Genomic DNA, 27,573 nt, shown 5'->3' with positions numbered 1-27,573 from the left:
CTGTTATTCAAACAAACTGTATGTGTTTCCACCTTGGATATCACTAGTCCCCCAACTTATAATGCCTCATTCTCCTAGAGGCTCACCCCTTTCCATAATTCAGATCAGACCTCATCCCCTCCGAAAGGATGACACAGTCTGGTGCATTTGGGAGGCATCATTCTTGCCTCCCGTCTTTTCCCCAAGGGAAACCTAGAGGCCAAGTTTCTGGTGGGAATATAAGATTATACTTGGTGGAGTAGGAAGGTATACTTAGAGATTCTAGGAGTGGTGAAAAACTGCTCAGGTATCGCAGAGTGGAACACAAAGCCTTGAGGTTGGTGACCTTCATTGCCACGGAGGGCCCAGGAGAGGCATGTGATACCTACGTGCCAGTTAGAAAGGAGATTATAATCACCTATTTGGATATTCTTCCCCCAAGGGGGTGGCTTTGCCCTCACCCCCACCAGGGGACATTGAGCAATGTCTGGAGACAGGTTGGGCTAATATCACAACTGGTCCTGGCATCTAGTGGGGAAAGGCCACCCGTAGTGTCAGATGTCTTAAAGCACACAGAACAGCAATACTCTATAGTGCTACAGTTGAGGAACCAGCTCTGTTCTTTTGAGAGTCACAAAGGACCTTAACCCCTGCAAAGACCTGTCAATTGCCAGGGAAGCAGTGACCTAGGATGATCCACAAAGTAGCAGGAATGGAAAGCATGGCTGCTTCAGAGAGAACCTTCTAGAATTCAGCTGACACAAACCACCTGCTGTCAGCCTGCAGGTGATAGGCAGTGCACAGGTGGGTACAGTCATAGTCATCTCCTGCCAAATGCTTGAACATCTGCCTCAGCCCCCATCCCCTCACCAAAGGCAGCAGGGGCCAAGCATATTATCACCAAGTGTCCAGCCTCTTGTCCTCTCAATATATTGTCTGATCACCTTTCAGCAGGAAGGCCAGGAGATAGGGTCAGCCTTAAGTCTTGCAAGGCTGAAGCTGATGCTGAGTGGTGTTGCATCCAAAGATCCAGAAACCAGAGTCACACAGAGGGAGACTGAAGGCTTACAGGTCAAGAAGAAACTGAGAAGATCACTAAACCCAGAGACACCTTGACACAATTATTAGGGGCTCAAGTTTAATGGCAGGGGATCAAACTACCAGATACACCACAGAAGAACCTTTTTGACTTGGCATATTACCTGGGTACTGCACTGAGTGTTTTATTCCATTTTTATATCACTTTCATATAAAGGGATTAATTAGAAGCCTTTTAAGAGTATTTTGATTCACTATCCAAAGTGTCCTTCAGGGTATCATTAGGTGTTATTTTCTTCGCTTGTCAAGCCATCTGCTTTCCCTTCCATAAATCCAGCCTGTGAACAAGAAATTGCTCTCCCAAACTTCCTGACTGAATTTTTTGCCATTGCGCAAACTACTTTTGTTTAAAGAATCAGTCGAAAAATACACTGTGAAATCATTACATACTACCTCCTGCTAAACCATGTTCCCATGCAAAGTTCCACTGGAGAGACTGAAGAGGGAGAGGTAGGGAGGGAGAAGCCTGCTATGTTGGCTTCTTGGTGTAAAACATTCGCCACATCTTTCCGTACGTGGACTCAATCACCCAGTCTCCTCTGCAGTTCAGTCTTTCTGTCTGTCTTCCTAAATGGGGACCTACTATCAATACTGGAAACGGGCATCAAATGGTATATGATGTTTCAGAAATTTTCAGTAGGCTTGCATAGTCGTGCTCCACTGGGATAAAATCCGATGAAAATTTTTAATTTAATTCAATTCAACAAATCTTGATGGGACCCTTCCCTGTGCCAGGCATTGTGATGCATGAATGTTGTGTGTAAGCACAGCAAAAGCTTGTAGTTCTGCAGCAGCAACAAACTGCATGCTAGTCCCCTGGCTCAGTCCACATTCATTTTCCCCCCTCAGTCCAGCATCCCTGGGGTTCTGAGGGATCAGGCGTGCCAGTCTGCAGATGGTGTTTTTATTAAACACCCAGGTGGACTGACCTCCACTAGTCCCTGGGCAAAGTCTTTTAGTGTCTTAGCTGTTGCCCTATGCATTATGACCCCCATTTTGCAGATGAGTAAACTGAGGACCATGGATGTTTAGCAGCTTGCCCAAAGCCCCACAGGTCAGAAGAATTAAACTGAGGCAGTCTGACATCAGAACTTCCAGTTTTGTCCTTCCTACCACATTGCCTTCTTTGGATTATTGGCAAACCGCCCAAAAAATAATGAGTCAACAGATGGTAATACACTCAAGGGGAGAGTCGAGTCTTTGTTGGGCTTTCAAACCACGTGGGAAGATGTGCTAGAAATGTGTGAAACTCCATTGCCTTTTGAACTCACTAAAATGTACAAAACCCAGATAGAAACTGAGATAAATCCTTGCCAGTACGACTGGTTCTTTTCATATCTCCTGCCATAATCTCCCTCCATGTCTTTATGAAAGCTCAAAGTGGCAGCTGCAGTTTCAATCATCAGAGGCAACCGCAGTTCACCCTCCAGATATCTGGCGAGGTGTTGAGGAGGATGCTTGAAGAGTGACATCTGCCCATTTCAAAAGTCCCCTGATGGTCCCAGAGTTAACTGGCTGCATGCTGCTTCCCCCAATACCTATGAGCAGATGGATGAAAATGAAAACCCCTTAGGTTTCCATCAGAATGGGAACGGCCAAACCAAGTGAACAACATTTATGAAATGAAATACTGTGCAAGTTTACTTAAATTGGATGATGAAGACCTGTATTTGCAGATATGTGAGGGTGACTGTGCTGTCCTGTGGTATGAAAAGAGGAAGCTACAGAGAAGCGGGAGTGGCAAGGTGATCCCACTCACACAAGTGTGTCTGTGCTCACCAGCTGAGGCAGGGGAAAGACCCATCAAGGTCAAAGACATTACCTCCTGTGACAGAGTTGATGTACTTTTATTTGATACTTTCTATGCTGTGTATATTTTTCTTTACACTAAAGAATACCCAATTCTGTTTTGTTTTATTTGGCAGGAGGGTATGGGTTGATGATACCAAAAAACAAAAACTTGTAACACATGGAAAAACCAAGGATATGAAAAGAACTTAAGAGTCCAAGGATCATTTCTATAAATCACAGGGTTGGTGGGGTTAGGTTGAGAAATGTAATTGTGAGCTCTCCACATTCTTCCCCTGAAGGAAAATAGACCATGTCTTCTTAACGATGAAACCCATAGTTGACTGACTCTCAATAGAAGGGATTTTTTTTTTCTATTAAATGTGGAGTTCTTGGTATTTTGCTATACAGATCATATTTTTGTGGTGTCTTGGGTCCAAATGGATTTCTGTGGATTAATCTCTGATCAGTAAATAAATAGGAAAAAATGGCATATGTACTTTTAAAGAGTCAGGAATATGTCTTAAGATGATGGCGTATCAGAATATCCTAGAGGGTTTTCATATTATACCCAAGGTGGAGCCAGAGGGAAACTCTCTCTTCTCTGGACTTGAGGATTACTGATGAAGGGAGGCCCCATTCCTGACCCGTCAGAGTGCTGTTTCCTTCAGGTGGCTGGAATGGAGAAAAGATTGAGACCCACCATCTAGTACCAGGGGAAGGTTCCCAGAGGGACCTGCCATGGTGTAGCTGGCATGTCTGGTACATGCATTCAGGAGACATGCCTAACCTTCTTGTGTCCTCAGACACCTCCATGCTGTCTGCACTTGCATCTGCTGATTTACCTGGGGCCTAAAGCCCCTCCTTTGAAGAGAAGTTGAATGATGCCCCCTCATTAAACACATGTGGGCATGTCTGATATGCTCACAAAGGAGAGCCAACAGAAAGCAAGGGTGAGCAGGGAATCTAGGTCCTCAGAAATAACACAGTTCAAGAGAAGCAGAAGAGTGGCACAGCAAACCAGAGTGGCCCTCAAGCCTGAGGTTGAGATGTGAATGAGCGGTGTTAGCTGCTCCCTAGGGCCACCATGACTTTGCCAGCCTAGGGATTGAAGGACAGTGAGTAAACTTCAAAAGGAGTCCTAGTAAACTCTCAGGTCCCTAGCAACTCTGCTGTGAAGTCCGTCTAACTGAGCAGGTTAACACAGAGGAGCTGTTCCCTACCAGCAAAATAAAAATGAGCACAATCCACTCCAAAGAGCAGATCTTGGGTAGCAGCAGCCTGGGGATTGATGGCAATGGCACCACACTAGAACATGCAGCACATGAACCATCTCTGGGATGTGCTGCTATCAGAATGCTTTCAAAAATGGCAGGCCAGGGGCGCCTGGGTGGCTCAGTCGTTAAGCGTCTGCCTTCGGCTCAGGTCATGATCCCAGAGTCCTGGCATCGGGCTCCGTGCTCCGCGGGAAACCTGCCTCTCCCTCTCCCTCTCCTTCTCCCCACCCCCACTCATGCTCTTTCTCTCTCTCTCTCTCAAATAAATAAATAAAATCTTAAAAAAAAAAAATGGCAGCCCAGAAAAAGAGGAACAGTGCCACACCCTGTGAGCCAGGCTGACCTGCAGTATCAGCTGGGACTCCTTGTGGGGTCCCTGATGAGGAAGGAGGGTCGGGGGTCCTGCAGGTTCACACATGGGGGCTCTGCAACCGAGGACCCTGGGGTCTGGATATTGAAGTGACACATGAATACCCACAGGCAGGGAAGGCCCCGTCTGCTACTTCCATAGGGACTTACTTTTATTTGTCCTTAAAACTTTTTATTTGTGGGGTACCTGGGTGACTCATTCAGTTGAGTGTCCAACTCTTGATTTCAGCTCAGGCCATGATCCTGCATTGGGCTCCACGCTCAGCGTAGAGTCTGCTTGTCCCTCTCCCTCGCCCTCTACCCTGCCGCACACTCCCACTTGTGCACTCTCTCTCTCATGAGTAAATAAATAAAATCTTTCAAAAGAACTCTTTGTGCCAAGTAATTTAACGTAACATAAACTTTTTTTGCTTAAATTATGTATATAATTTCTTCAGTTATCAATACAGAGACTGAAGAGGCATAGTTTCTTTCCATTTCATAATTCCTACACATTTGTAACAACAAGTATAATCAATTTCCCAGCAAGTAGTTGTTCAAGCTAAGTGAGACAAACAAAGGAAGTGCACAATTACTAGAAGATGTTTTCTCATAAATGAAATTATCACCATGGCAGTTATTCAACTGGTAAAGGTTTTCCATTTCAATCTGTGCTTTTTAAGCTATTCTTTTGGATTTGAATTGTACAATTGTATTGTGCTTCAAACAAACATATCCCAGATCATAGTTCATTGCTCTGGAATAAATTTTACTATATATATATATATATTGGTCTGGCTATGAGCCATCCTGTCTATGTTTATGTAAAGCCAAACCATATTATCATAGATTGTTTGCACACCTACAAAAAAATATCTAGGGCTTACTAGTGGCCCACATCAGCCTGTGAAACCAGTATAATTTTGTCTTTAGAAATTCCATCTTATGGTCTACCCATTCAAAACAAACAACTGTCTATTGGTGGCCTGCATTGCAAGTCTCCTGTGCAAGAAAGCATGCCATCTGCTGCACTCCATCTGGTCGCAGCCCCTTGTTGAGAGGTAGGCAGTGGTGGTCCTCAGTACACAGTGCTGCACAAGACACCAAACCCTGAGACTGTTCCCCAGACCTTTCTTTCCTGATCATTTACCATTGGTCCAGGGTGGGCAGCCAACCTGAGTCGGAACAAGCAAGAAATCATGTTGGAAATTTGGACAAAGAGAGAGTCAAGTTGGTCTCTCTAGGATGAAAACCACAGGAAGTGTTGACAGCGAGAGAGAAGAAAGGAACAGATGTGCACAAAGAGAAGTCAAGGAGAGAAGGTGGATGAGGGAGAGTGATGTCACTGAAGTGCCTCATCTTCCTGGCAGTCAACTGCATTCCTGACCCCTGGATTCCATGAGATACCACCAGGAACTTATAAAGAATTCCCCCCCTTGGCTTAAGCTAGTTGAAGTTTACTTGAACCAAGATATTTCTAATTAGCACAAGTTGGTGTTGGAAGCCAACATAAAATAAGATAATAATATCATTTTAAAAATTCAGTTTTCCAGAAGAGGAAACAGAGAACAGGTAGTTAAGTCCTTACACGTGATCACACACCAGGCGTCCTGGCCCCTAGCCCAGAGGATTAACTTCTCCATTGTTTGGCTTCTCCAAATGGACACAGAGGGAAAGGCCTGACCTTGTGTCTTCACCACACCACTTGCTTGGGGCTAATTATTGACCTTCAGTTTCTTAATTTGTGAAATGAAGATAGCTATAATTGTGAAAATAGAGTTGTTGCAAGGGTCAGGGAGATAACATGAGTATCATGTTGGCCCAATAGGCATCCAGTGAAAGTTATTTCCAACCTGTTTCCAGTTTTTCACTCATAAGTAATTGCAGTCATTGAAGCTCATGGCATATTGTAAAGGGTGGTGGGAACCAGCATCCTTCTGCATTTTTACTGTTAAATAAGGTGCTGAGATAGACATTCATCATTATGGTAAGGAAACATTCTTCTATTCCTGGTTTACTACAAAGATTTTTTTTCCTCAGAAATTGATGGCAGATACTATCAAGTAACTTCAGCTTCCAGCAACAACAAAAGCCATATGATTTTTGTCTTTTGATTTTGTAATTTATTTTAATAATAGAATACCTAATATTAAACTGTCCTCAGTTTCCTAAAATCAAATATCTTTAATCACTTTGCATTGTTCTGGGAATGGATTGGTAGGTTCTGGTGTTTAAATTATGATTTTTTAAATATATGAGTGAAATGTCTTTAGTTTCCTTTCTTTTGCTTTTTTTCCAGATTCCATTTTGTGGTGATGGTAGCTCATAATGATGAATTAAGAGGTTTTCTATCCTTTTCTGATTTCTGGAACTATATAAATAGCAGAGGGGCTTTCTATCCATGGAGAGTTTGAAAGAATATGTCTTTAAATACATATATTTATATGTACATAAATACATATATATATATACATATATATCCAGTCCCAGCATCAATTTTGTATATAGTCCTTTTTCCTTATAGTTTTCTAGTTCATATTGTGCTTATTTGTCTATTTAAGTTTTCTGCTTCTTCCTGAATAGATATGAATGATTTATATTTTGTTAGAAAATTTACAATTCACTGAAATATTCCATTTTTTTAACATTGAGCTGAAAATTGTATTCTTGTGTAATATTTTCTTCTACTCCATATCTGTGGATACTTACTGCCTGCTGAGATTACAATTTCTCTTTACTAGGCCTTCGGGGGCCACCTCTAAGTGAAGAGGGTACTTGGCCAGGCATCCAGACATCTCCATCTGGATGGTCACAACCCCACCATCATGCTAGAAGCATCAGCTGTAATGCTTGGAGTACAGTTAGATGGGCAAGCCTGTATTGGGGTAGAAGCAAACTGTGTTTATATATACAGGATTGTGGTCACCATGTTGGGGACTGGTCAGTTATTGAGCTGGTCAGGAGAGAGCACTGAGGGACAAAGCACTAGAGGGGCACACTGGCCTCAAGGACTCTAAGACGTCTGATTATTCTATGAGCTTCCCCATCCACAGTGCACCTTTGCTGAGATTCCCTTCACCTCCAGTCTCTTCAGAGTCAATAACATTTGTATGTTATTTCCTGCAAATAGACTGACCACTTGAAATATGCCAATTTGAAGTGTTGTTTATAATTATGCTCATTCTATGGGATCAGATGATCTATTCATTTTAACAATTTTTATAGTAGTTATAGAGTAGGAAATCTTCTGAGTCTGAAAAGAGTCTCATGAAAGGTAGTGGAGATGGGTTAGTTGAAAATTCCAACTGGGAGGATCTGAAAAAAGTCACAACTAAGTCTACAGTTAGGGTAAAATATACTTAGATGGAAAGAGACCAGGGAGACCCCTGTTATGGAGGTAGGAGCCAGAGATGAGCAAGGCCCATACGGTGAGGGAACCAATGTGCTAGAGAAAGCAGACAAGCATCTGGTTTAGGAGCAGGGCAACAATGGGATCAAGCTCCAGGGAGACTCAGCAATCAGCCAAGCAAGTTATTAGCAAAAATTTCAGGATATTAGGAAAAAAATCCAAAGGATTTGCCCCAATAAGGTTTTATTTTTTTATTATTTTTTTAAATTTTATTTTGTTATGTTAATCACCATACATGACATCATTAGTTTTTGATGTAGTGTTCCATGATTCATTGTTTGTGTATAACACCCAATGCTCCATTCAATACGTGCCCTCTTTAACATCCATCACCAGGCTAACCCATCCCCCCACACCCCTCCCCTCTAGAACCTTCAGTTTGTTTCTCAGAGTCCATAGTCTCTCATGGTTTGTCTCCCCCTCCGATTTCCCCCCCTTCATTTTTCCCTTCCTACTATCTTTTTTTTTTTAGACATATAATGTATTATTTGTTTCAGAGGTATAGGTCTGTGATTCATCAGTCTTCCACAATTCACAGCGTTCACCATAGCACATACCCTCCCCAATGTCTATCACCCAGCCACCCCATCCCTCCCAACCCCCACCACTCCAGCAACCCTCAGTTTGTTTCCTGAGATTAAGAATTCCTCGTATCAGTGAGATCATATGATACAAGTCTTTCTCTGACTGACTTATTTTGCTTAGCATAATACCCTCTAGTTCCATCCATGTTGCAAATGGCAAGATACCGGTTTTTTTGATGGCTGCATAATATTCCATTGTATATATATACCACATCTTCTTTATCCATTCATCTGTTGTTGGACATCTTGGCTCTTTCCATAGTTAGGCTATTGTGGACATTGCTGCTATAAACATCGGGGTGCATGTACCCCTTTGGATCACTACATTTGTATTGCCCCAATAAGGTTTTAAATCACTAAAGGCCCTTATATCTGGAGGTAGCCAGATCTACAGGACCAATTCTTCCCAGCAGAGACCTGTTCTTTGTTTGTGTGTGGCTAGCAATATCAAATAGCAATGTAGGCTCAGCTTATGCTTACCACAATGTGATTCCATGTAGTTCTTCCTACTGACTGTGAGCACAACTGCCATATATAACTCATACTCAAGTCCTCAACCCCTGGCATGTATTGAGCACACATTAGACCTTCAGGTGGCATCTCTGGAATACTGGAATAGATAAGGACACATGGTCCAGAAAACTTTCTATGTCCTTGGGTTCAGGTCCTCCTCAGGTTCAAAGCAGGTTCCTGCTTATCTAGGGTTCCAGACTTCCCCTTTACCAGTGCATTTCTTCCCTTGGGTCCTTATACTGTCAGTTCTGAGAAGATTCCAGCATAATGACTCTCTTCTAGTACTTGGGGGAGAGGAGGGTTCCTTTAATACATACCACGCACATAGGCATTGTTTGTGGTAAAGAATAAGAAGGAGGAAAATAGGTACCTCCCTTGTGTCATCAATTGGCAAATTCCTTAAACAGCTTACAATGAGTACTATCAAGAAACACATTAAATACAAATTAAAATTAAAAATTTTAACGATGTAGATTTCCACCTGCCCTTACATTTTTCTGCCTTGTCTGTGTTTCAGGTTCAGGTTTAGTGGGCGTATCCTAGGCCTGGCTTTGATCCATCAGTACCTTCTTGACGCCTTCTTCACAAGGCCCTTCTATAAGGCCCTCCTGAGACTGTAAGTGTATTATTGCAGGCCGTGGTCCCCCCAGCCCTGCCTGCAGGGCACGAGGTGCTGGCCTCCCTGGTACCTCAGACTCTCTATCCCTGTTTTGCCCTAACCATTCCTGTTTGTTGACTTTTCTGAGTGCTTAGATGTCACATAAACCTCTTAGTACAATAAAAAGGCATTTAGAGTTTTTCTGTAAGCATAGGAGAAGACTATTATAACTTCATATAATGGATATGAATCAGTTTATATAAATAATTAGAGTAATATTACAAACTTTGCATTACACTAAGTAGAATTAATCTGTCTAAAACTTAGTTGTTTTAAAATATTTTTTAAAACTTTTCTCCAATTGCCATCAAGAATCCATGAGTCAATAATTGCCCCATATTTATTATTGTCATTTAAAAAAAAAAAGCATTGAATGAACTAAAAAGATTCATCCATATATTCAAGAGTATCAAATTGTTAGAATCGGTCTATATTGTTTTAGCCAGGTCTGGGCATCCGTTTGTTTAACAAACTGTTTACTTTTTGCCCTTGGAATGCATCCAGGCCCTGTGATTTGAGTGACCTGGAATATTTGGATGAGGAGTTCCACCAGAGTTTGCAATGGATGAAGGACAACAATATCACAGATATCCTAGACCTCACTTTCACTGTTAACGAAGAAGTTTTTGGACAGGTTTGTGAGATGTGGGGCTTGGAAAAGAGCATTTGTTTTTTACTGTGGAAAATTCACATAACACAAAATTTACCACCTTAACTATTTTTAGGTCTACACTTCAATATTGTGAAGTATATTCACACTGTTATACAATCAATCTCTAGGACTTGTTCATTTTGCAAAACTGAAACTATAGCCATTAAACAATAATTCCTCATTTTTCCTTCTCCCCAGTCCCTGGCAACACCCATTCTATTTTCTCTTTCTGTGAATTTGGCTGCTGTAGACACCTCACATAAGTGGAGTCAGAGAGTATTTGTCTTTCTGTGACTGGCTTATTTCACTTAACTTATTGTCCTCAAGGTTTACCTACATTATAGCATGTGATAGGCTTTCCTTATTTTTTAGGGCTGAATAGTATTCCACCCTATGTATATATAGCATATTTTATTTACCCATTGATCTGTTGATGAACCCTTTGGTTGCTTCCACATTTTGGCTATTGTAAATAATGCTGCTGTGTATGTAGGTGTACATTTATCTGTTCAAGCCCTTGCTTTCAGTTCTTTTGGATGTATATCCATAAGTGGGATTGCTAGATCAAAAAGTAATGGGATTTTGTTTTTAATCTAGAAAACAAAGAATCTCATTCATTTAAAATATAATTCATTGAGGACTACTTCCTTCAATAAAGCTGCCCATGTCTTCTTCCTTCTTTTCCTTTTCATGACATGGATCTACTTTATAGAGGTTTTGAAAATCAAAGTGATAACGGATTAGAAAACACTTTTGTGAAGTGTGAAATACATTTGGAAGGTATTTCTGTGATCTGTGCAACTACAAAAATACTTCTTTTTATCACTAGTGTCTAGATATTTGCTCTTCCAAAATGCATGTATATAAGTATTATTTAATAAGATAAAGCTTCTCATTTTTTTAACCAGTATTTATATATCTTTGAATGTTCTTGGTTACAGTTTTATCAGGTTAACCATAGCCTAAGTCATTTACAAGAGATTTCAAAAGTCTCTGACACGTGATAATTTGTAATGGGTCGTTGCGGGAATTGAGTTGGTAGGCTTTTTAAGTCCCTATAAGCATAAGTGTAGGCACAAATGTGAACAGCATGCTGAGTCTGTGTGTGAGAGGCACCCACTGAACTTTGCAGCACCCATACCATAGTCGAGGATTTTGGACAGGTCCTGGAAAATGTCAACATTCTGTTGAATTTCCTTTGTGTAAACATACCTCAAGAATACCCTCTTCCAGGGCGCCTGGGTGGCTCAGTTGGTTAAGCGACTGCCTTCGGCTCAGGTCATGATCCTGGAGTCCCTGGATCGAGTCCAGCATTGGGCTCCCTGCTCGGCGGGGAGTCTGCTTCTCCCTCTGACCCTCCCCCCTCTCATGTTCTCTCTCTCTCTATCTCATTCTCTCTCTCAAATAAATAAATAAAATCTTAAAAAAAAAAAAGATGCATTAAAAGGGGGAAAAAACAAAAGCTTATTCCAATACTGAGATGAATCAGATGTTGGAAATATCTGACAATAATTTTAAGTCAGCCATCATAAATATGTTTTAACAAGCAATTATACATTTTCTTGGAAAAATATAGGGATATAGGGAAAATTCTACAAAAATACAGAAATTATAAAAAGAAAGACCAAAATTATAAAAATTGAAATTTATAATAACAGAAATTTAAAAAAAAGGAAATAAAAATCTTGTTAGCTTTGACCCGTAGTAGAGAGATGATAGAATCAGTGAACTTGAGGACAGATCAATGTACATAATCTGAACCACAAAGAGAAAATAGACCAGAAAAATTTGAAAAGAATCTCGGAGAAAATAAAAGATGTAATGCGGGCACCTGGGTGGCTCAGTCGGTTAAGCGACTGCCTTCGGCTCAGGTCATGATCCTGGAGTCCCTGGATCGAGTCCCGCATCGGGCTCCCTGCTCGGCATGGAGTCTGCTTCTCCCTCTGACTCTCCCCTCTCTCCTGCTCTCTGTCTCTCATTCTCTCTCTCTCAAATAAATAAATAAAATCTTTAAAAATAAATAAAGAAAGAAAGAAAGAATACCCTCTTCCATATTTGAGAAAAAATTTCTTTTCTTTTTACAACTATAGAGAGTACATTTAAATATGTTCAAGAATGTATGATTTGTTGGGCCCCAAGAGTCACACAGTGGAGCGTGTGACTCTTGATCTTGGAGTTGTAAGTTCGAGCCCCGTGTTGGGTGTAGAGAATACTTCAAAATAAAATCTTCAAAAAAAACCCCAAAAAGAACCTACAATTCACTTAACTGTCTTGCCATGTACTAGGTGAAAGTACGAAATACACTATTCCCTTGTGTGTGACTTCTTTTAGCCCATTCTTTACATTTGCCTCGTAGTAGAGGGTAAATTTGTAAAATAAACACAATCATCTAGCAAGTTTAAGACAATGGAGTAGCCATCTTAAAATTTTTTAAGTTAGATTCTTAACCTAACTCATTACACCACAATAAATTCCACCTGGATTAGAAATATAATACAGCAGACACATAGATGCAGGTCAAAGACATCATAGGCTTTTCCTACTACATGTGTTAGTTAGGATTAGGGTCAGCTGCCTGTGAAGAAATCCAAAACGACCCTGCTGAAATTAACAGTTTATTTTTCTCTCAAATCAAAGTGTAGAGGCAGACAACCCACAGCTGCAGTGCCTACCATGGACACCTGCACTCACGGCCCAACCATCATGTTCGTGCCTGAAGCAGCAGGACAAAGGAACAACAGCCCCTCCCTTTAAGGAGGTTCCTGAAAGTGCCATACAACATTCCTGCTTACACCTTACTGGCCAGAATGTAGTTACACAGCACACCTAGTTGCAAGTGAAGTTAGGAATTAGTCTTTAACTGGACAGCTGAAAATCAGAGGTTCCAAGGAATGTGGATATTGAGTGGCAATTAGGATGTTAGAATGAGCCAGTATTTTTTTTAATCTTTTATTGTTATGTTAATCACCATACATGACATCATTAGTTTTTTTGTGTGGTTTTTTTTTAAGATTTTATTTATTTATTTGAGAGAGAGAATGAGATAGAGAGAGAGAGCATGAGAGGGGGGAGGGTCAGAGGGAGAAGCAGACTCCCCGCCGAGCAGGGAGCCCAATGCGGAACTAGATCCTGGGACTCCAGGATCATGACCTGAGCCGAAGGCAGTCGCTTAACCAACTGAGCCACCCAGGCGCCCCGACATCATTAGTTTTTGATGCAGTGTTCCATGATTCATTGTTTGTGTATAACACCCAGTGCTCCATGCAGAACGTGCCCTCTTTAATACCCATCACCAGGCTAACCCATCCTCCCAACCCCCTCCCCTCTAGAACCCTCAGTTTGTTTCTCAGCGTCCATCGTCTCTCATGGTTCGTCTCTCCCTCCAATTCCCCCCCTTCATTCTTCCCTTCCTGCTCTCTTCTTCTTTTTTTTTTTTTAACATGTATTATATTATTTGTTTCAGAGGTACAGATCTGTGATTCAACAGTCTTACATTTTATAATTAGCACTAGTCACCTAAGTGATAGCAGAAAAAAGTTACCATCAGACTTCTGTGGCCTGTTTGTCTAGGTCCCTAAGTCAATGAATGCCAAATATACATTTCTTACATCTACATTTCTTAAACCAATGGCTAAATACAGTTACGCCTCATTTGTCTTACAGCTTTGAGCAGTGAGGTGAGCCCCTTAAGTGACATCCCCTTCAAACACCGACACTTTCTGATGAAAATGTCTAACATGTTATCCACCCTCTTGCCTTTCAAAAGATAGATCACAGATCATAACTTTTAATGATTCATTTGTCCTAACAAACAAGCAACACCATACTAAGTGGCAAGATCATTCTCTGTTTCCTTTCTCAAGGTCAGTCTCATTGGTCAGTTGGCCAACATTATACCAGCTGTCAAAACCATCTTCCCACCCTCTGCTATTTTCCTGTCAATGACCTGCTCTGGGTGGGGGGGCTCGTGGCTTTTGAGAATGTGATCTAATTGGGATTTGGGGGAATTGAGTGTAAAGACCTTCTGGTCCATCTGTTCCCCTGGGACAACAAGGGGCATTTTTCTTTTATTTCCATTATGCCTCTTGAGTTAAGGAAATAGGTTTCCTCTTTATAAAACAAACAAAGAATGCAGCTTTTCTGAGGTGCATAACCATCATCTGAGAAGAACCAGAGCTTTTTTAGTAACTTCCAGGAAAGGAAAAAGAATGAAGGAGGTAATAATGCTGAACCCAAGTGAAGGAGACTTTTTGTAAATAGTTCATCCTCCTGGAAGTGACATGTGTCACTGCAAGATCGGCTGACTTGGCAAGCATCACAATCTTTCTGTTTCCCCACAAGGTAACGGAAAGGGAATTAAAGTCTGGAGGAGCCAACACCCAGGTGACTGAGAAGAACAAGAAGGAATACATCGAGAGGATGGTGAAGTGGCGGGTAGAACGCGGTGTGGTACAGCAGACTGAGGCCCTGGTTCGGGGCTTCTATGAGGTGAGACCCAGGCCCGGCTGAGGAAGGCAGGCCGCAGTCAGGGCCCTTATTACCAACACAGCTTGGGGCGGGGGGGGGAGCGGGGAGGAAAGGAGAAGAAGAACCAAGGCAGGCAAAGGGCTCAGCTCCAGTCACCACACTGCAAACTTGGACACACTTGGGACAGATGAAGGAAGGGTCAGAGTTCTCTGGGAAACCTAACTCTGGTGGTGGGTGAAAAATGCTCTCACAAAAATGGTGTTACTGTGGCCCAGGTGTGATATGACAACATTCAGTATCTCCTGTCAAGATATGTGCATGCTGTGTTTCCTCTCATTCAGTGAAACAAAAATCAGTGAAGTGAAGGTGTTGGAGGACATTGTCCACTCTTGCTAGATTTCTCTTTTGTTACAGTGTCCCGTTGAGCCACATAATCCATACTAAGGTGGTAAATCAAGAGGACAGCGACAGTTGCCAGCTTCCTGTGTACCAAATGTTGACATCCTTAACCTTTCGCAGTTTAGAAACAAGACACTGTAAATGTTTTCTCAGGGCTTGGGTCTTGGAAGGTTTTCTTTCCCTGCCCGTAATGGAGAACAACATGGCTCACTGGCTCATCCACCACTAGTCTGATCAGAGGCGCTGTTCCGTTGTGCCTGATGTATTTGGCAACAAAGCATAAAGTCAGAGCTCAGAGCCCTAGCAAAGGAGGTCTTTCCAGATCTTTGAAGGAGGGAGGAAGGAACTGAGGGGAGGAAGGAAGGGAAATACAGTTGTTTTAATACAGAATGCCCATTTCTAGGAAATAAGTCATGGAAGAGAGGATACCTTTTAAGTGAAATGATAATAGTAAAAGCTCTCAAGTCACTTTAAAGTGTTTGGACCTTTTGCCTTTAAAATGCAATGATACTTGGAAACTTCAATATGACAGAGAAAGTCAAGTCAGATTTGCTCATAACATCATTTTGAGAGGGAGTATCAGAGGTAGTGAAAACCCTGGGGCCTTTTTTGAGTTCCCAGCTCATCAGTGGGTTGTGTTTCAGAATGTTTAAGTCACGATTTTGAACTTAAACATGATAGCACATTGGTTAAAAAAAAAAAAGTTGGATGGGACGCCTGGGTGGCTCAGTCGGTTAAGCGTCTGCCTTCGGCTCAGGTCATGATCTCAGGGTCCTGAGATCGAGTCCCGCATCGGGCTCCCTGCTCCGCGGGGAGCCTGCTTCTCCCTCTGCCTCTGTCCCTCTCTCTGTCTCTCATGAATAAATAAATAAAATCTTTAAAAAAAAGCAAGAAGTTGGAAATGATGGTCAGTCTCCCAGCGTAAAACCACAGAAGTGATAATAAGGACTATAACTTCAATGTGGTTGGACCTGAAGCCTAATCTGTATTTCAGGTCGTAGACTCGAGGCTTGTCTCCGTGTTCGACGCCAGGGAGCTGGAGCTGGTGATAGCTGGCACGGCGGAAATCGACCTCAACGACTGGCGCAATAACACGGAGTACCGGGGAGGTGAGCTCGCAGGCCAGCGCACACACAGCTCACTGTTTTTTAAAGAAATTTATACTGAGGCGAAATGACATAGCGTAACATTAACCGTTTTAAAGTGAACAATGCAGTGGGGTTTGGTACATTCACAGTGTTGTGTCTCCACCATCTCTAGCTGGTTCCAAAACATTGTCCTCACCCCAAAAGGAAGCTCATTACTCATTAGGCAGCTTTCTCCCACTCCTCCCTCCCCAGCCCTGACAACCATCTATCTGCATTCTGTCCCTATGGATTTACCTATTCTGGGTATTTCATGTAAAAAGAGTCCTGTAATATGTGGCCTTTTGGGTCTGGTTTCCTTCATTTAGCCTACTGTTTCAAATTTGTCCATGCTCTAGTATTTCCGTACTTCATTCCTTTTTGTGGTTGAATAATATTCTATTATATATATATATATGTATATATGTATGTATATATGTAATATATATGTAATATATATGTAATATAAATATAAAATAATATTCCATTTTATATCTACATCTATAACATATATTCCATCACTTTTTAAAGACTACAAAAAACTTGGCCTTACTTCAATACCTGTGCAAAGTGGGTTCTCATAACAGGCTTTCCTGTAACTTCCATGCTGAATGTTCCTTCAGGTGATCCCCATTGGGATAGTCTCTGGCCTACCTCCATGTAGATGCTTTACTGAGGACCGCCCCCCGGAGGCCAGCTCCTGAGCTCGGTTACACGCTGTCAGGGAAGTGTGTCCAACTTCCTGTAGAATTGCAGCCCTGTTCCCTTCAATCTCGGTTTCCCGCAACATGGTTCTGTGATTTTTCCAAACTCTATTTCTAAGCCTTCCCACCTATTTACCTTCACACTGCCAAACTAGTCTTCTTGAAATACTATTTTCACCAGGTCACTTCCTTACCCACAAAACAAACTCCTTATTACTTATAGAAAAGGCTTTTCAAAGTTTTTTTTTTTTTTAGGCTCAAAACCATTTCTTTGTGTAAAATATTACAGAGAAACCAATCAAAACCACAGAGAGAGCGAGGTCCACCACCTCAGCCGCCCTCTTCTCCCCAGTGTACTCGGCCTGAGGAGCCTCTGTGGGACCACTGGGCATTTCCTGGCATGGAATGACCACTGCCGGCCTCAGGTGGCAAGTCCCAGTATCTCTGCCTGGCTGTTACAGCCCAGTAAGGCCCCCAGTGAACTTCCCTTCGGCCCTCCCCAGACCCCGCTCTGCACTAGTCGGCTTGCTATTCCCTGTGTATTTCTTCCTCGTTCTTGTTGTTCTCCATCTCTCCTGGCCTCCACTCACACAAAGCCTTCCCAGGCTCAACGCACACCTCACCTCCCACTTTCTACCCCAGCCCACATAGATTTCTCCCATGTCAGAGTGCCTCTTGCATTTGCAGCACTGGTGAATCATTTGCTTGGACTGGTTGACCCAACCATGCTCTCCCAGCTGTACGGGGACAGTGGCCCGACTGGTCCTACTGGCCTGAGAGCAGCTACTGGACACCCGGGCATCTTCTGTTCACTGAGCTTGCCATTTACCTCCAGCCCTTCTTAAGTCCTAGACTCGCCCACAGTATGTGGTTACCAAGAGCTAAGACATCAGAACAGAGAAAATACATTGAAATATTGCGTTGATAGAGGGTTTTGTCTCTTATCGTCCCAAGGATCTCTAGCCACACCTTTTCTCATTTACACGAGGCAGGAAAATGGCTGGTGGGGTCCCAGTTGTTCACACAGAAAGCAGACATCTCTGAGGACATCCCTCAAAGCATAAAATCTTTTTATAAAATGTCTATTTTCTAAATCTGCTTTTGCTATAAAACTTGACCTAGTTGCACAGATTGTCTTAGACCTGTGTGAAGGCCATCGTTAGAGAAATTGGCAGACTGACAGCAGCTGTTCAGTTCTCATCACACCTGCGGTATATGTCACCTCTCCCCCTTCCTCCTCCTCTCTGCACAACCTCCCTGACTCTCCCTCCTTCTGCTCCATTCAGGTTATCACGACGGGCATCTCGTGATCCGCTGGTTCTGGGCCGCCGTGGAGCGCTTCAATAATGAGCAGAGACTGAGATTACTTCAGTTCGTCACGGGAACATCAAGCGTGCCCTATGAAGGTTTTGCAGCCCTCCGAGGAAGCAATGGGCTTCGGCGTTTCTGCATAGAGAAGTGGGGGAAGATTACGTCTCTCCCCAGGTAAGGGCTCCTGCCAGCCTTCAGGAAAGCCACCAAAGAGGGCCAGTATACTTTGATATTGGAGCTTGGGTGATGATCCTTTGGGATGGAATTCTTTCCTGCCACCCAAGTTATTGTTATATGAGTTATTGGTCAAAGGCACCGGTGAGGAGTCTCTGGCAGGTGAATTTAGACCATATTCTTAGTGGTTTTTTGATTATTGATGGTATTTAGGCTGTAGTGTCATGGCCCATGTGTCACTCGCGGGAAGCTTTCCAATCTGTATGTAGCCCAATTTAACTTGAGGAATGTCTGGCCAGGTAAGAGTGGGAGGAGAGTCTGGAAGCCCAAAGTAACCCTTCCAGCACTGTATTTGTACTTCTCGAGCACATCACTTGATACTCTGTAGGATGGTTGTGCATGTACATGTCACATTTTTCCTACTATGTTTTAAAACATGTGAGGACAAGACCATGAGTATCTCATGTCTCTACAGTGACTTCTATATAGTAAGCTGTCAAGGAGATTATTGTGAGATAAATGCAGTAAAGGAGACACTAGGGATCCAGGCAATTTAACGGAACGAATTCCCTGTGCCATGAGTTCTAACACTTCCCGGGTCCTTCCTAGGCCACTTTGAGCAGCCTTTTCCTGCTCAGTGAAATAAAGAGCACTAAAGAGATACTTCTGTTTAGGTACCACAGTAATAAATACTGCTCAACAACAGGAGAAAAGATTGATCCATATTATTTTCTTCAACTCTGATATTTTCTAATTATAAAAGAAGATTCACATTTAATTCAGCTGTTTCCACATGGCCTCCCAGATACTATTGCTAAACCCCAATGGAAGGATTTACTGAACTATGATTTGCATGCAGATCTCCCAGACCTTCCACTGTCCTGAAGACAAGTCACCTGATGTCAGTGAGCATCAGGAGGCCCAGGAAACAGAGTGCATGCCCAGCTGGTCAATAACAGCCTAAAGCCTTGGCATAATTTTCAGCCCTGGCTTCACCCACTTGTTCAGCAGACCCTCAGTGCTCATTCGCATGGGTCTGCTGATAGCTGAGCCTACTGAATTAAATCTGGCAAGAAAATAAAGCTAAAAAAGGCAAGATTTCCATTTGTCTAGTTTAATGATAGATTTGGAAGATGAGGTTATTTGGAAACAGTCTGTTTTTATTTTAGATAAATGAGTTTGCATCACCATTTGATGATAGCCCGCCCCTCCCCCCAGCATCATGTGCACCCTGAAGAGTGGCTAAGACACAACCATCTACCTTCCCAGAGGAGTTTATAATCTAGGGAGGAACACAGCCCAAAAGTAATAAATCACAACACGAGGTGGAATCAGAGGAGTACTGAGAAAGGAAGGTAAAAGGAAGGTGTCGTGAAGATATAGAATACAGACCAAATCCCCACTGAGTTGGGAAGAGGAGATGGCACAAGAAGATGGCACTTAGGTGAGCATTGAGGGTCAATGAAGGAGTAGAGGGGAATTCCAAGCTGAAGCAGGAAGGATTGCTGAACCAGCGTGGAGAACAAGATATCCAAAGTGATACTCATAAGGGATGAGATTGAGAAAGATAGTTTGGTAGGTCACAGGGGGAAGACTCTGCTGAGGAGTCTCTGTTTTATTCCTTAGGAAATGGAAATAGGAATTGTTTTTGTCATTTGGGGGCCACAGATTGAGTCTAATTACAAATTTCCTTTGAGAAGCTTTGAAATGTACATTAACACTATTAACCCACATAAAGAGCTTATAAGATAGACACTGGGCTTATAATTGGGCTATCCACATCTGGGCCAAGGCATCCCTAAAAATGTTGCCATTCTGCAAAGCCCAGAGAGGATTCCTTGGGGAGGGAGAGACGTTACCCTGGGCCAAGAAGGTCCCAAGAAGCAAGTGCTGAGATGCCTCTGGGAGGACAGTGAAAATGACCCTCTGGAGAGTAACCCCTAACTAGTCTTCCTTGTACATGTTCTGAAGATCCAAGAACCTAAAAAGGGTCACCAATGTGTGCAGAGAAAGAAGTAACTTCTGACTTCCAGGAACAGAAATTTGGGTAGATGTAGCCAGACCACGTGGCAGATGGCAGGAAGCCCAGAGGCTAGCAGGGGCACCAAACAGACACAGGATGACCCAGGACTTCCCAGAGAATGTGAGCCCACTGCACACTGCCCACACTGGGAGGAGAGGTGGTCTGGAACTGCTCTGTTCTCAGATCTTCCCCTGTAGAGAGGCAACTGGCTTCCCAGATGAGAGTGCCAAATAGTGTCACAACCAAACCTGAATCATAGCCCAGGCCAAATAAAACCTTTACATCAATTCAAGTCCTTGAATTGTAGGAGGGTTAGGAAGGAGGACTTTGAGAGTAGTGGTTTCCAGGATGTAATTTTACAGTGTCTGGTAAACAAAGTTCAGTATCAGATGGGTGGGATAGTCACTGGGGTTGAGGTCAAGGAGCTGGCAGGTTAGGGCATCCCTGTGGACTCAGATACTACACAGTCTGGTGAGAACACCTGAAATGGGAAAGATTTAAGCAATGTACCAGAGATTTTAATAAATGTAATTAGCTGGAAGGTCAGAAGGTATGGAAGATAGATCTAGATCACTGATTTGCAAACTTTTTAACCATAGGCTACAGAAAGAAATACCTTTTACGTAACATTACAACCTAGTACAAGCATATCTACTTGTGTGTGTGTGTGTGTGTGTGTGCGCGCGCGCGTGTGTGGTGTGTGTGTCTGAAATACAAGTTCCTCAAAACAACACTTTACCTCCTTGCCTGAAGATGACATGCCGTATCTTCTAATATATCCTATTTGATTGAAATAAAATGTCAGATAAAACCTGTAATTATGGGGGAAAATATCTAAATGGCACGAGATTCAAAGGAACAGAATTTTTTAAACATTTGATTCCCTCTTATTTATTTATTTATTTATTCATTTTTATTGAAGTATACTTGACACAGGATGTTACATTAGTTTCGGGTGTACAGCATAGTGATTCCCCAAGTCTATAAGTTGTGCTGTGCTCACCATGAGTGTGGCTACCATCTACAACACTCTGATGATGTCATTGACTACATTCCTTGGATTGTGCCTTTTATTATTGTGACATATTCATTCCATAACTGGAAGTCTGTACCTCCCACTCCCCTTCACCCATTTTGCCCATCCTCCCACCCTCTCCTCTCTGGCCACCACCAGTTTGTTTTCTGTATTTATGGGTCTGTTTCTGCTTTTTGTTTGTTTGCTTTGTTTTATTTTTTAGATTACACATATAAGTGAAATCATTTGGTATTTGTCTTTCTTTGTCAGACTTATTTCACTTAACATAATACCCTCCAGGTATTTGTTGTCACAAATGGCAAGATCTCATCCTTTTTTTATGGCTGAGTAAAAGGAACAGAAGTTTTTGATCAAAGATTGACAAGTAATGATCTAGAATTGGCAGTGGGGCATGAGCAGAGTGCTCATCCACATCACAGAATGTGGCAGAGTGATCATTGGCCATCTCTACTCATGGGGACTAAGAAAGGATGCTAGGACTTGTAGGCGATGTCCAGAAAGGAAGAGTGGGAGAGTTTCCTTACTATGGAACAAGGACTGGGGAGGGGAGAGAGGAGAGGCTCCAAAGGAAAGAAAAGCATGGAAGCTAGTCAGAGTAGACACAGCACAAGACAGCATGGAGAGGAGAGAAACTTAGGGGTTTACATTTGGAGTAAGGACCAGGGAGTACAGAACTATGAGTCATGGGCAGGTTAGCATAAAAGTTGCAAACAGAATTCTAACAACATGCTTCACTGCAGATGGAAACTGAGCCCAAGCCCAGGCGGAGGGGGAGGCCTGGTTAAGCTGGGCAGTTGGCTTACTCTATAGGGACGGCTCTCAAGGGGGATGGGAGAGGTGATTTTACCCCCTACTGGACATTCAGCAATGCCTGGAGACATTTCTGGTTGTGGGGGAGAGGATGCTATTGGCATCCAGCCGGTAGAGGCCAAAGATGCTTCTAAACACACAGGACAGCCCCTCACAACAGAGAATTAGTAAGTTTAAAATGTTAGTAGTGCCAGGGTGAGAAACCCTGCCCTGTGGACCATAAGGCTACAATGGAGGCTTCGGGGAGCCATTGGGAGTTCAGAAGAGAGACTGACAACCACTGAGAAGCCATAGAAAAGCCACGGGGAGAGAGATGTTCAAGAAGAAAAGATGCCAAAGGCTCTTAAAGAGCTTGAGGAGGTGGGGATAGAGAATGGGTCCCTGGATTTGGGGATCAAGAGGTTCTTGAGAAAGTTGAAAAAGAGTAGGTTCAGTAGTGATGAGAGTGAGAACCATCTATAGAGTGAGGCTGTGGTTGGGCAATGGAAGAAGATGGCATGAACAGAGGACAGGACTTGTAAAACTGGCCTCACAGCTCGCTGAGCAACCAGCAGCAGAGAGCAGTGATTTGTTTGCTTTTAGTAGTGTTGTTTGCTTTTGACCAGGCTTAAAGTGGTCTCTTCTGGGGAGAAGCATACTCTCTTTGGCATTGGCTACCATTTTAATCAATAACTTGGAAAAAAATCAAGGAGACAGGGAGATCAATCATGCAGATGATACAAATTAGAAAGGCAAATCATACAGTGATTGACACACTCTAAATCCTGAATTATCTCAAAATGCTGGAATCCTAGATTAACACCAACAGAGTGAAAATTGACCTGGCATGATTGAAAAGATCCACATGGAGTTCCAAAAAATCAATTGCACAAATAGGAGATCAGGGTGATTCATTTGCCAGTAGTTTCTGTGAAAAAGGCTGAGGGTCTTGAGTCCCCACAGGTGTGACACAGTTCCTGCAGTCACAACTGCAATCGTGGTTGCATCAAGAGAATCTCATGCAATCATGGTTGCATCACAGATGACAAAAGGCATTTATGTGTATTCTAACATTGGCCCTCACAACAAACCCCTGAGGTACACAGAACATATATTAATACCCACATTTTACAAGTGAGAAAACTGAGGCTCAGAAAGACTAACTGACTTTCCCAAGTTGATAAAGCTAATAAGTGGCTAGACTGGGATCAGATTAGAGGTCTTCCAGACCCTGGTTTTGTGCTTTCTCCACCACCCCAATGCACCCTGGAAGACTGGGCCCAGTGCCCAAGGAGGAAAGTAAGCAGGCACTCTGAGCTGTCAGAACCACACCTGGAGGACTGCAAGCATTTAAGAATGCTAAATTGAATCATGATTTGATTGTGTTCATTCATTCTAGTTTACAAACTAAAATCTATTTTAGAGAGTTAACCAAAGCTGGTGATAAATACAGCAAAAGCAAAATAAAGAAACTCTGGGTGTTCACACGAGGTCTTGAAGGGGTGCCATTTGCTAATGCTTTCAGATTTTTCCCAGAAATCACCTTTTACAGAATTCATTTGGTTTGCAAATGTGGGATTTTTTGCTAACATTTCCACTCATGAGTGCCAGTTAAAAAATAAACCAAGACAATGATGTCTGCTCATATCTCGTGCCTAACTAGTTCAGCTAGGTTCAAAAGCATACTTGGGATTTTCCTGCCCCACTTAACATAGCTAGCCAGAGCCCAAAGTATGTCCTAGGTTTAGTCTTTCTGAACACTGTAATTGTCATCCTACTCATTTTACTGAGGGCTCTTCCACTTTTACTCAAATGAGTTTAGGTAAAATATTTTAATTATTTTCTTCTGAAGTCAACATAGGCCTACTGGAATCTTAGATCATAATCTGAGACCTCTACTAATCTTGGTCTATTTTTATGCTTCTTCTCAGTTAAGTCCTTGAGGCCTAAGGCCAGATGCAGTACTATCCTGTGCCCACCATTGGAGCTTGTGAGGGGAGGAGTTTGGGGGGTAGTTTCCCAAGGACAATGAGGGAGCTGTGACCAGGAAAAGGAGGAATGGGTGTTGAGAGGCAAACACAACAGTATCCTCCCCCTGAGCACTGCATCAGCCTCATCAGGAACTCCGAAAACAAAGGTATAAATAATATACAACTTCCCTGGGGATCTTATAATCAGAAGAATTCAGTATCCCAAATGAAATTCAAATGAAGGGAGAATGGTTTCTTTGGTTAGAGTTTTGTTTATTTGTTTGTATATATACTTGTTTTGTGATATTTTATCTTCTTCTCTTTTATTTTTTTATTATTTTATTTCATTTCATTTTAATGTGCCCTTTTTTGTGCTGGTCGGCCTTTCAAAACACCACTGCAACACACCACCCCTTCTAGGAAGCAAAAGGCGTTAAGCTAACCTTGAGCTGCACCCATCCCCCATCCTCCCTACTTTGCTATAGTCCTTGGCCTCAACCAGAGATTCCATAAAAACAAAGAACATCCGACAGGGAGAAACTAGTCAGGTGATTTGAAGTTCCACAGGAGGAACCTGTTCTGGGCCTTTTGGGCTCACCACTGAGCCCTATACAAGTGATGCAGGATCTGGTCCTGGCGTGTGCCTTAGAGCAAGGTGGGGGAACCCATTCCTTATCTAAACCAGGTACTGGCGTGCGTGGCACCAAGGGTTGAATGAAGGATATGGCAAGTAAGGCAGAACCCAGGGCACGGGGATGCTCCAGGCAACCAGGGAAGACTATTCCACAGGTTCAGCTGTCCTTGGAAATGCAACATTCTGGTGTCGGGTTAGCTGTGTCTCACTGAAAACAGAAGAGTTAGACTGTCCCCAGGGCTCCCCTGACTTGACAGAGCTTTGGATCTCAAAATTCCAGGGCATCTCATGGTACCTGTACATCAATGTACATGGTTCACTGTGGCCCAGAAATCAGAGCTGGAAAAAGAGACTTGGGAATATGATCTTCTAATAATAATTATGTTTCTGCCTCCTTCACGGATCACCTCCAAGTTCATAGGTCAATTGCAGGATAAAGCTGATACCATAGAGTCGCTGACTGATTCGCTAGTACCGTTCTACATTAGTGTGGTTTGTTTATAAACGCAAACCATCTGCTTCCAGGTATCCTACTCCCTCAACTGGTTTATTTGTGTCTAGAAGACTATTGTCCTTAGTTGCAAGGCTTTGTGGTGGTCCAAAATCATGGTTGTGCTCACTTCTTATTCACTTTTGCTTCATAGCTTCAGACTGATCACAGACACATACAAACCAGTTGTACCTTTGAAATAAACACCTTCACCAGTCTTTTTTCCCCATTCAGGGCACACACATGCTTCAACCGATTGGATCTTCCACCTTATCCCTCATACTCCATGTTGTATGAGAAGCTGCTAACAGCAGTAGAAGAAACCAGCACCTTTGGACTTGAATGAGGAAATGGAAACTCACCTGACATTTTCCTGGCAGTCACATCACCCTTTCTGGGATGATCCCCTTGCCCTTTCCCTGAATCAACTCTCCTTTGATTTTGGTATTCCATGATTTTTATTTTCAAACCAAATCAGGATTGACAAAAGCTGTGCATGAAGAACTGCCTTCTTCTGAGATCCAACCTTCAGGCTTATCTCCTCTATTCTCGATGAACTGCCAGCCTGTATGCAATATTAAACAACAGCTGTCTCAAGGTCTGTGTGTATCTCCACATACCTCCATTACTAACAAGGAAATAGGAATGCAAGTTATGCTACACTTGACCAAATGGTAATAAAAGTTTACTTCCATTTATATAATTTTAGGGAAATTGGAGCATTAAGCATTCCAAGCTTTTATACGCCCATGTCTTCTGAGCAGAACCACCATTTTTTATAATTTCTAACAACCAACTCCAGGCCTAGGAGCCAACCAACAATTTCTTTTCCTCCCACTCTCCCTTTTCCCATGCATACCATCCATCCAAAAACAGCAGTAGCAAAGCTGAAATTTTTATACATTCAACTCATGAGTCATACGTGGCCTCAGTCCCATCAGCTGGAACTAGCCTAGACATATGGTGCAAATATTACACTTTCCAACAAATAACAACACCAAGAAAAACGCCTCCTGCCGATGCAACACAGTGCATCTCAAGGGTTGTGGGGATTGTTGCTCAACATGAGTTTAGAGAAGTCTAGGAGGGGCACGCCCCTCGTGAACACTCACCACACAAGAAGCAAAAACTTGTGCACACGAAGGAGCTCTCATTATGTAGCATAAAGGATCAGACTTCTACCCCCACTGTGTTGTGTAGAATGTGATGAAGCAAGCAGGAGAGAGGGAAGAAGGCCATATTAGGTTGGTTTGAATACCTGAGTTCTGTACTGTTTTGTTTTGCTTTGCTTTGTTCGGTCAAGCTACATTTCTCCTTCACAAGGGAAAAAAAAGGTATAGATTATCTCATGACTTTTGTTAAAGGTGATTGGCAAACAAACTCTTGTTTTAACTTTGATATTGTTTTTTTCATGCCACTTTCTTTTTTTCTTTTCTTTATTGTGTGTTCGAATTCCTTCACATTTGATGGTCCACAGGGACACGTCAAATGAGAAGCTGCAGAGAGTGATGGTGCTTGTTTGGGGTCAAGGGCAATATAATACTCCTTCTTCACCCACAGCAATCCTCCTGGAGCAGACACCTAACACCCCAAAGGCACGTTGATTTGTCAAAATAGATCTCCAGTTTCTTTTAGCACTCAGTAAAGAGATATCTCGGAAAACTTAGTGTTTTCAGAAAACCAGTTGCAGGCTCCAAAGACAGCCTAACCTCTTGATTACATTTGGAATAAGCCCAAACACAATGGTCATTTCTATTTTTCTAAACTTGTTCTCCATGTTGTCTGAAATGTGTCATAAATGAAAGTGTTTTTCTTCACTGGGAAAAGAAGAGCTAAAGGGGCCCCCCCACTGTTGAGATGTCACATTGTTACTTCCAATATATTAAACAAGGGAGAAATGTGAGAAATGTAAGACACAGTTAATCTGACAGGAAGCCATGCCTTGTGCTCATTGTATCAGTGTGTGTCCGGGCACTGCGTTGTGTTTCCTGGGCTCCAAAATGAAACTTCTTTTAGTAGGAATTATTTATAATGCCCAGCACCCCTTGTGGCTGTGTGTCTATTGTCAATCAGGAAATAATATGTTACAGAAATTAGCTTTATATTGTTGTCTAAAAAGAATATTTACCAAGATAAGACTGAATGT

General features: G+C 42.5%; 1 protein-coding gene across 1 annotated transcript in view; it reads left to right on the top strand.

Annotated features, from left to right (window-relative positions):
* The window catches only part of HECW1 (HECT, C2 and WW domain containing E3 ubiquitin protein ligase 1), a 445,759-nt gene extending 419,986 nt beyond the window's left edge, over positions 1 to 25,773 (top strand). Inside the window, exons 24-29 of the mRNA XM_021703699.1 lie at positions 9,514 to 9,612; positions 10,159 to 10,288; positions 14,648 to 14,794; positions 16,167 to 16,281; positions 18,287 to 18,485; positions 25,662 to 25,773. Of these exons, the coding sequence (XP_021559374.1) occupies positions 9,514 to 9,612; positions 10,159 to 10,288; positions 14,648 to 14,794; positions 16,167 to 16,281; positions 18,287 to 18,485; positions 25,662 to 25,773 (802 nt within the window). The remainder of the gene's footprint in view (positions 1 to 9,513; positions 9,613 to 10,158; positions 10,289 to 14,647; positions 14,795 to 16,166; positions 16,282 to 18,286; positions 18,486 to 25,661) is intronic.
* Positions 25,774 to 27,573: the final 1,800 nt, after the last annotated feature.

This window comes from Neomonachus schauinslandi, chromosome 12, assembly GCF_002201575.2.
Source record: "Neomonachus schauinslandi chromosome 12, ASM220157v2, whole genome shotgun sequence".
NCBI lineage: Eukaryota > Metazoa > Chordata > Mammalia > Carnivora > Phocidae > Neomonachus > Neomonachus schauinslandi.
This window is presented reverse-complemented; position numbering and strand designations above follow the sequence as displayed.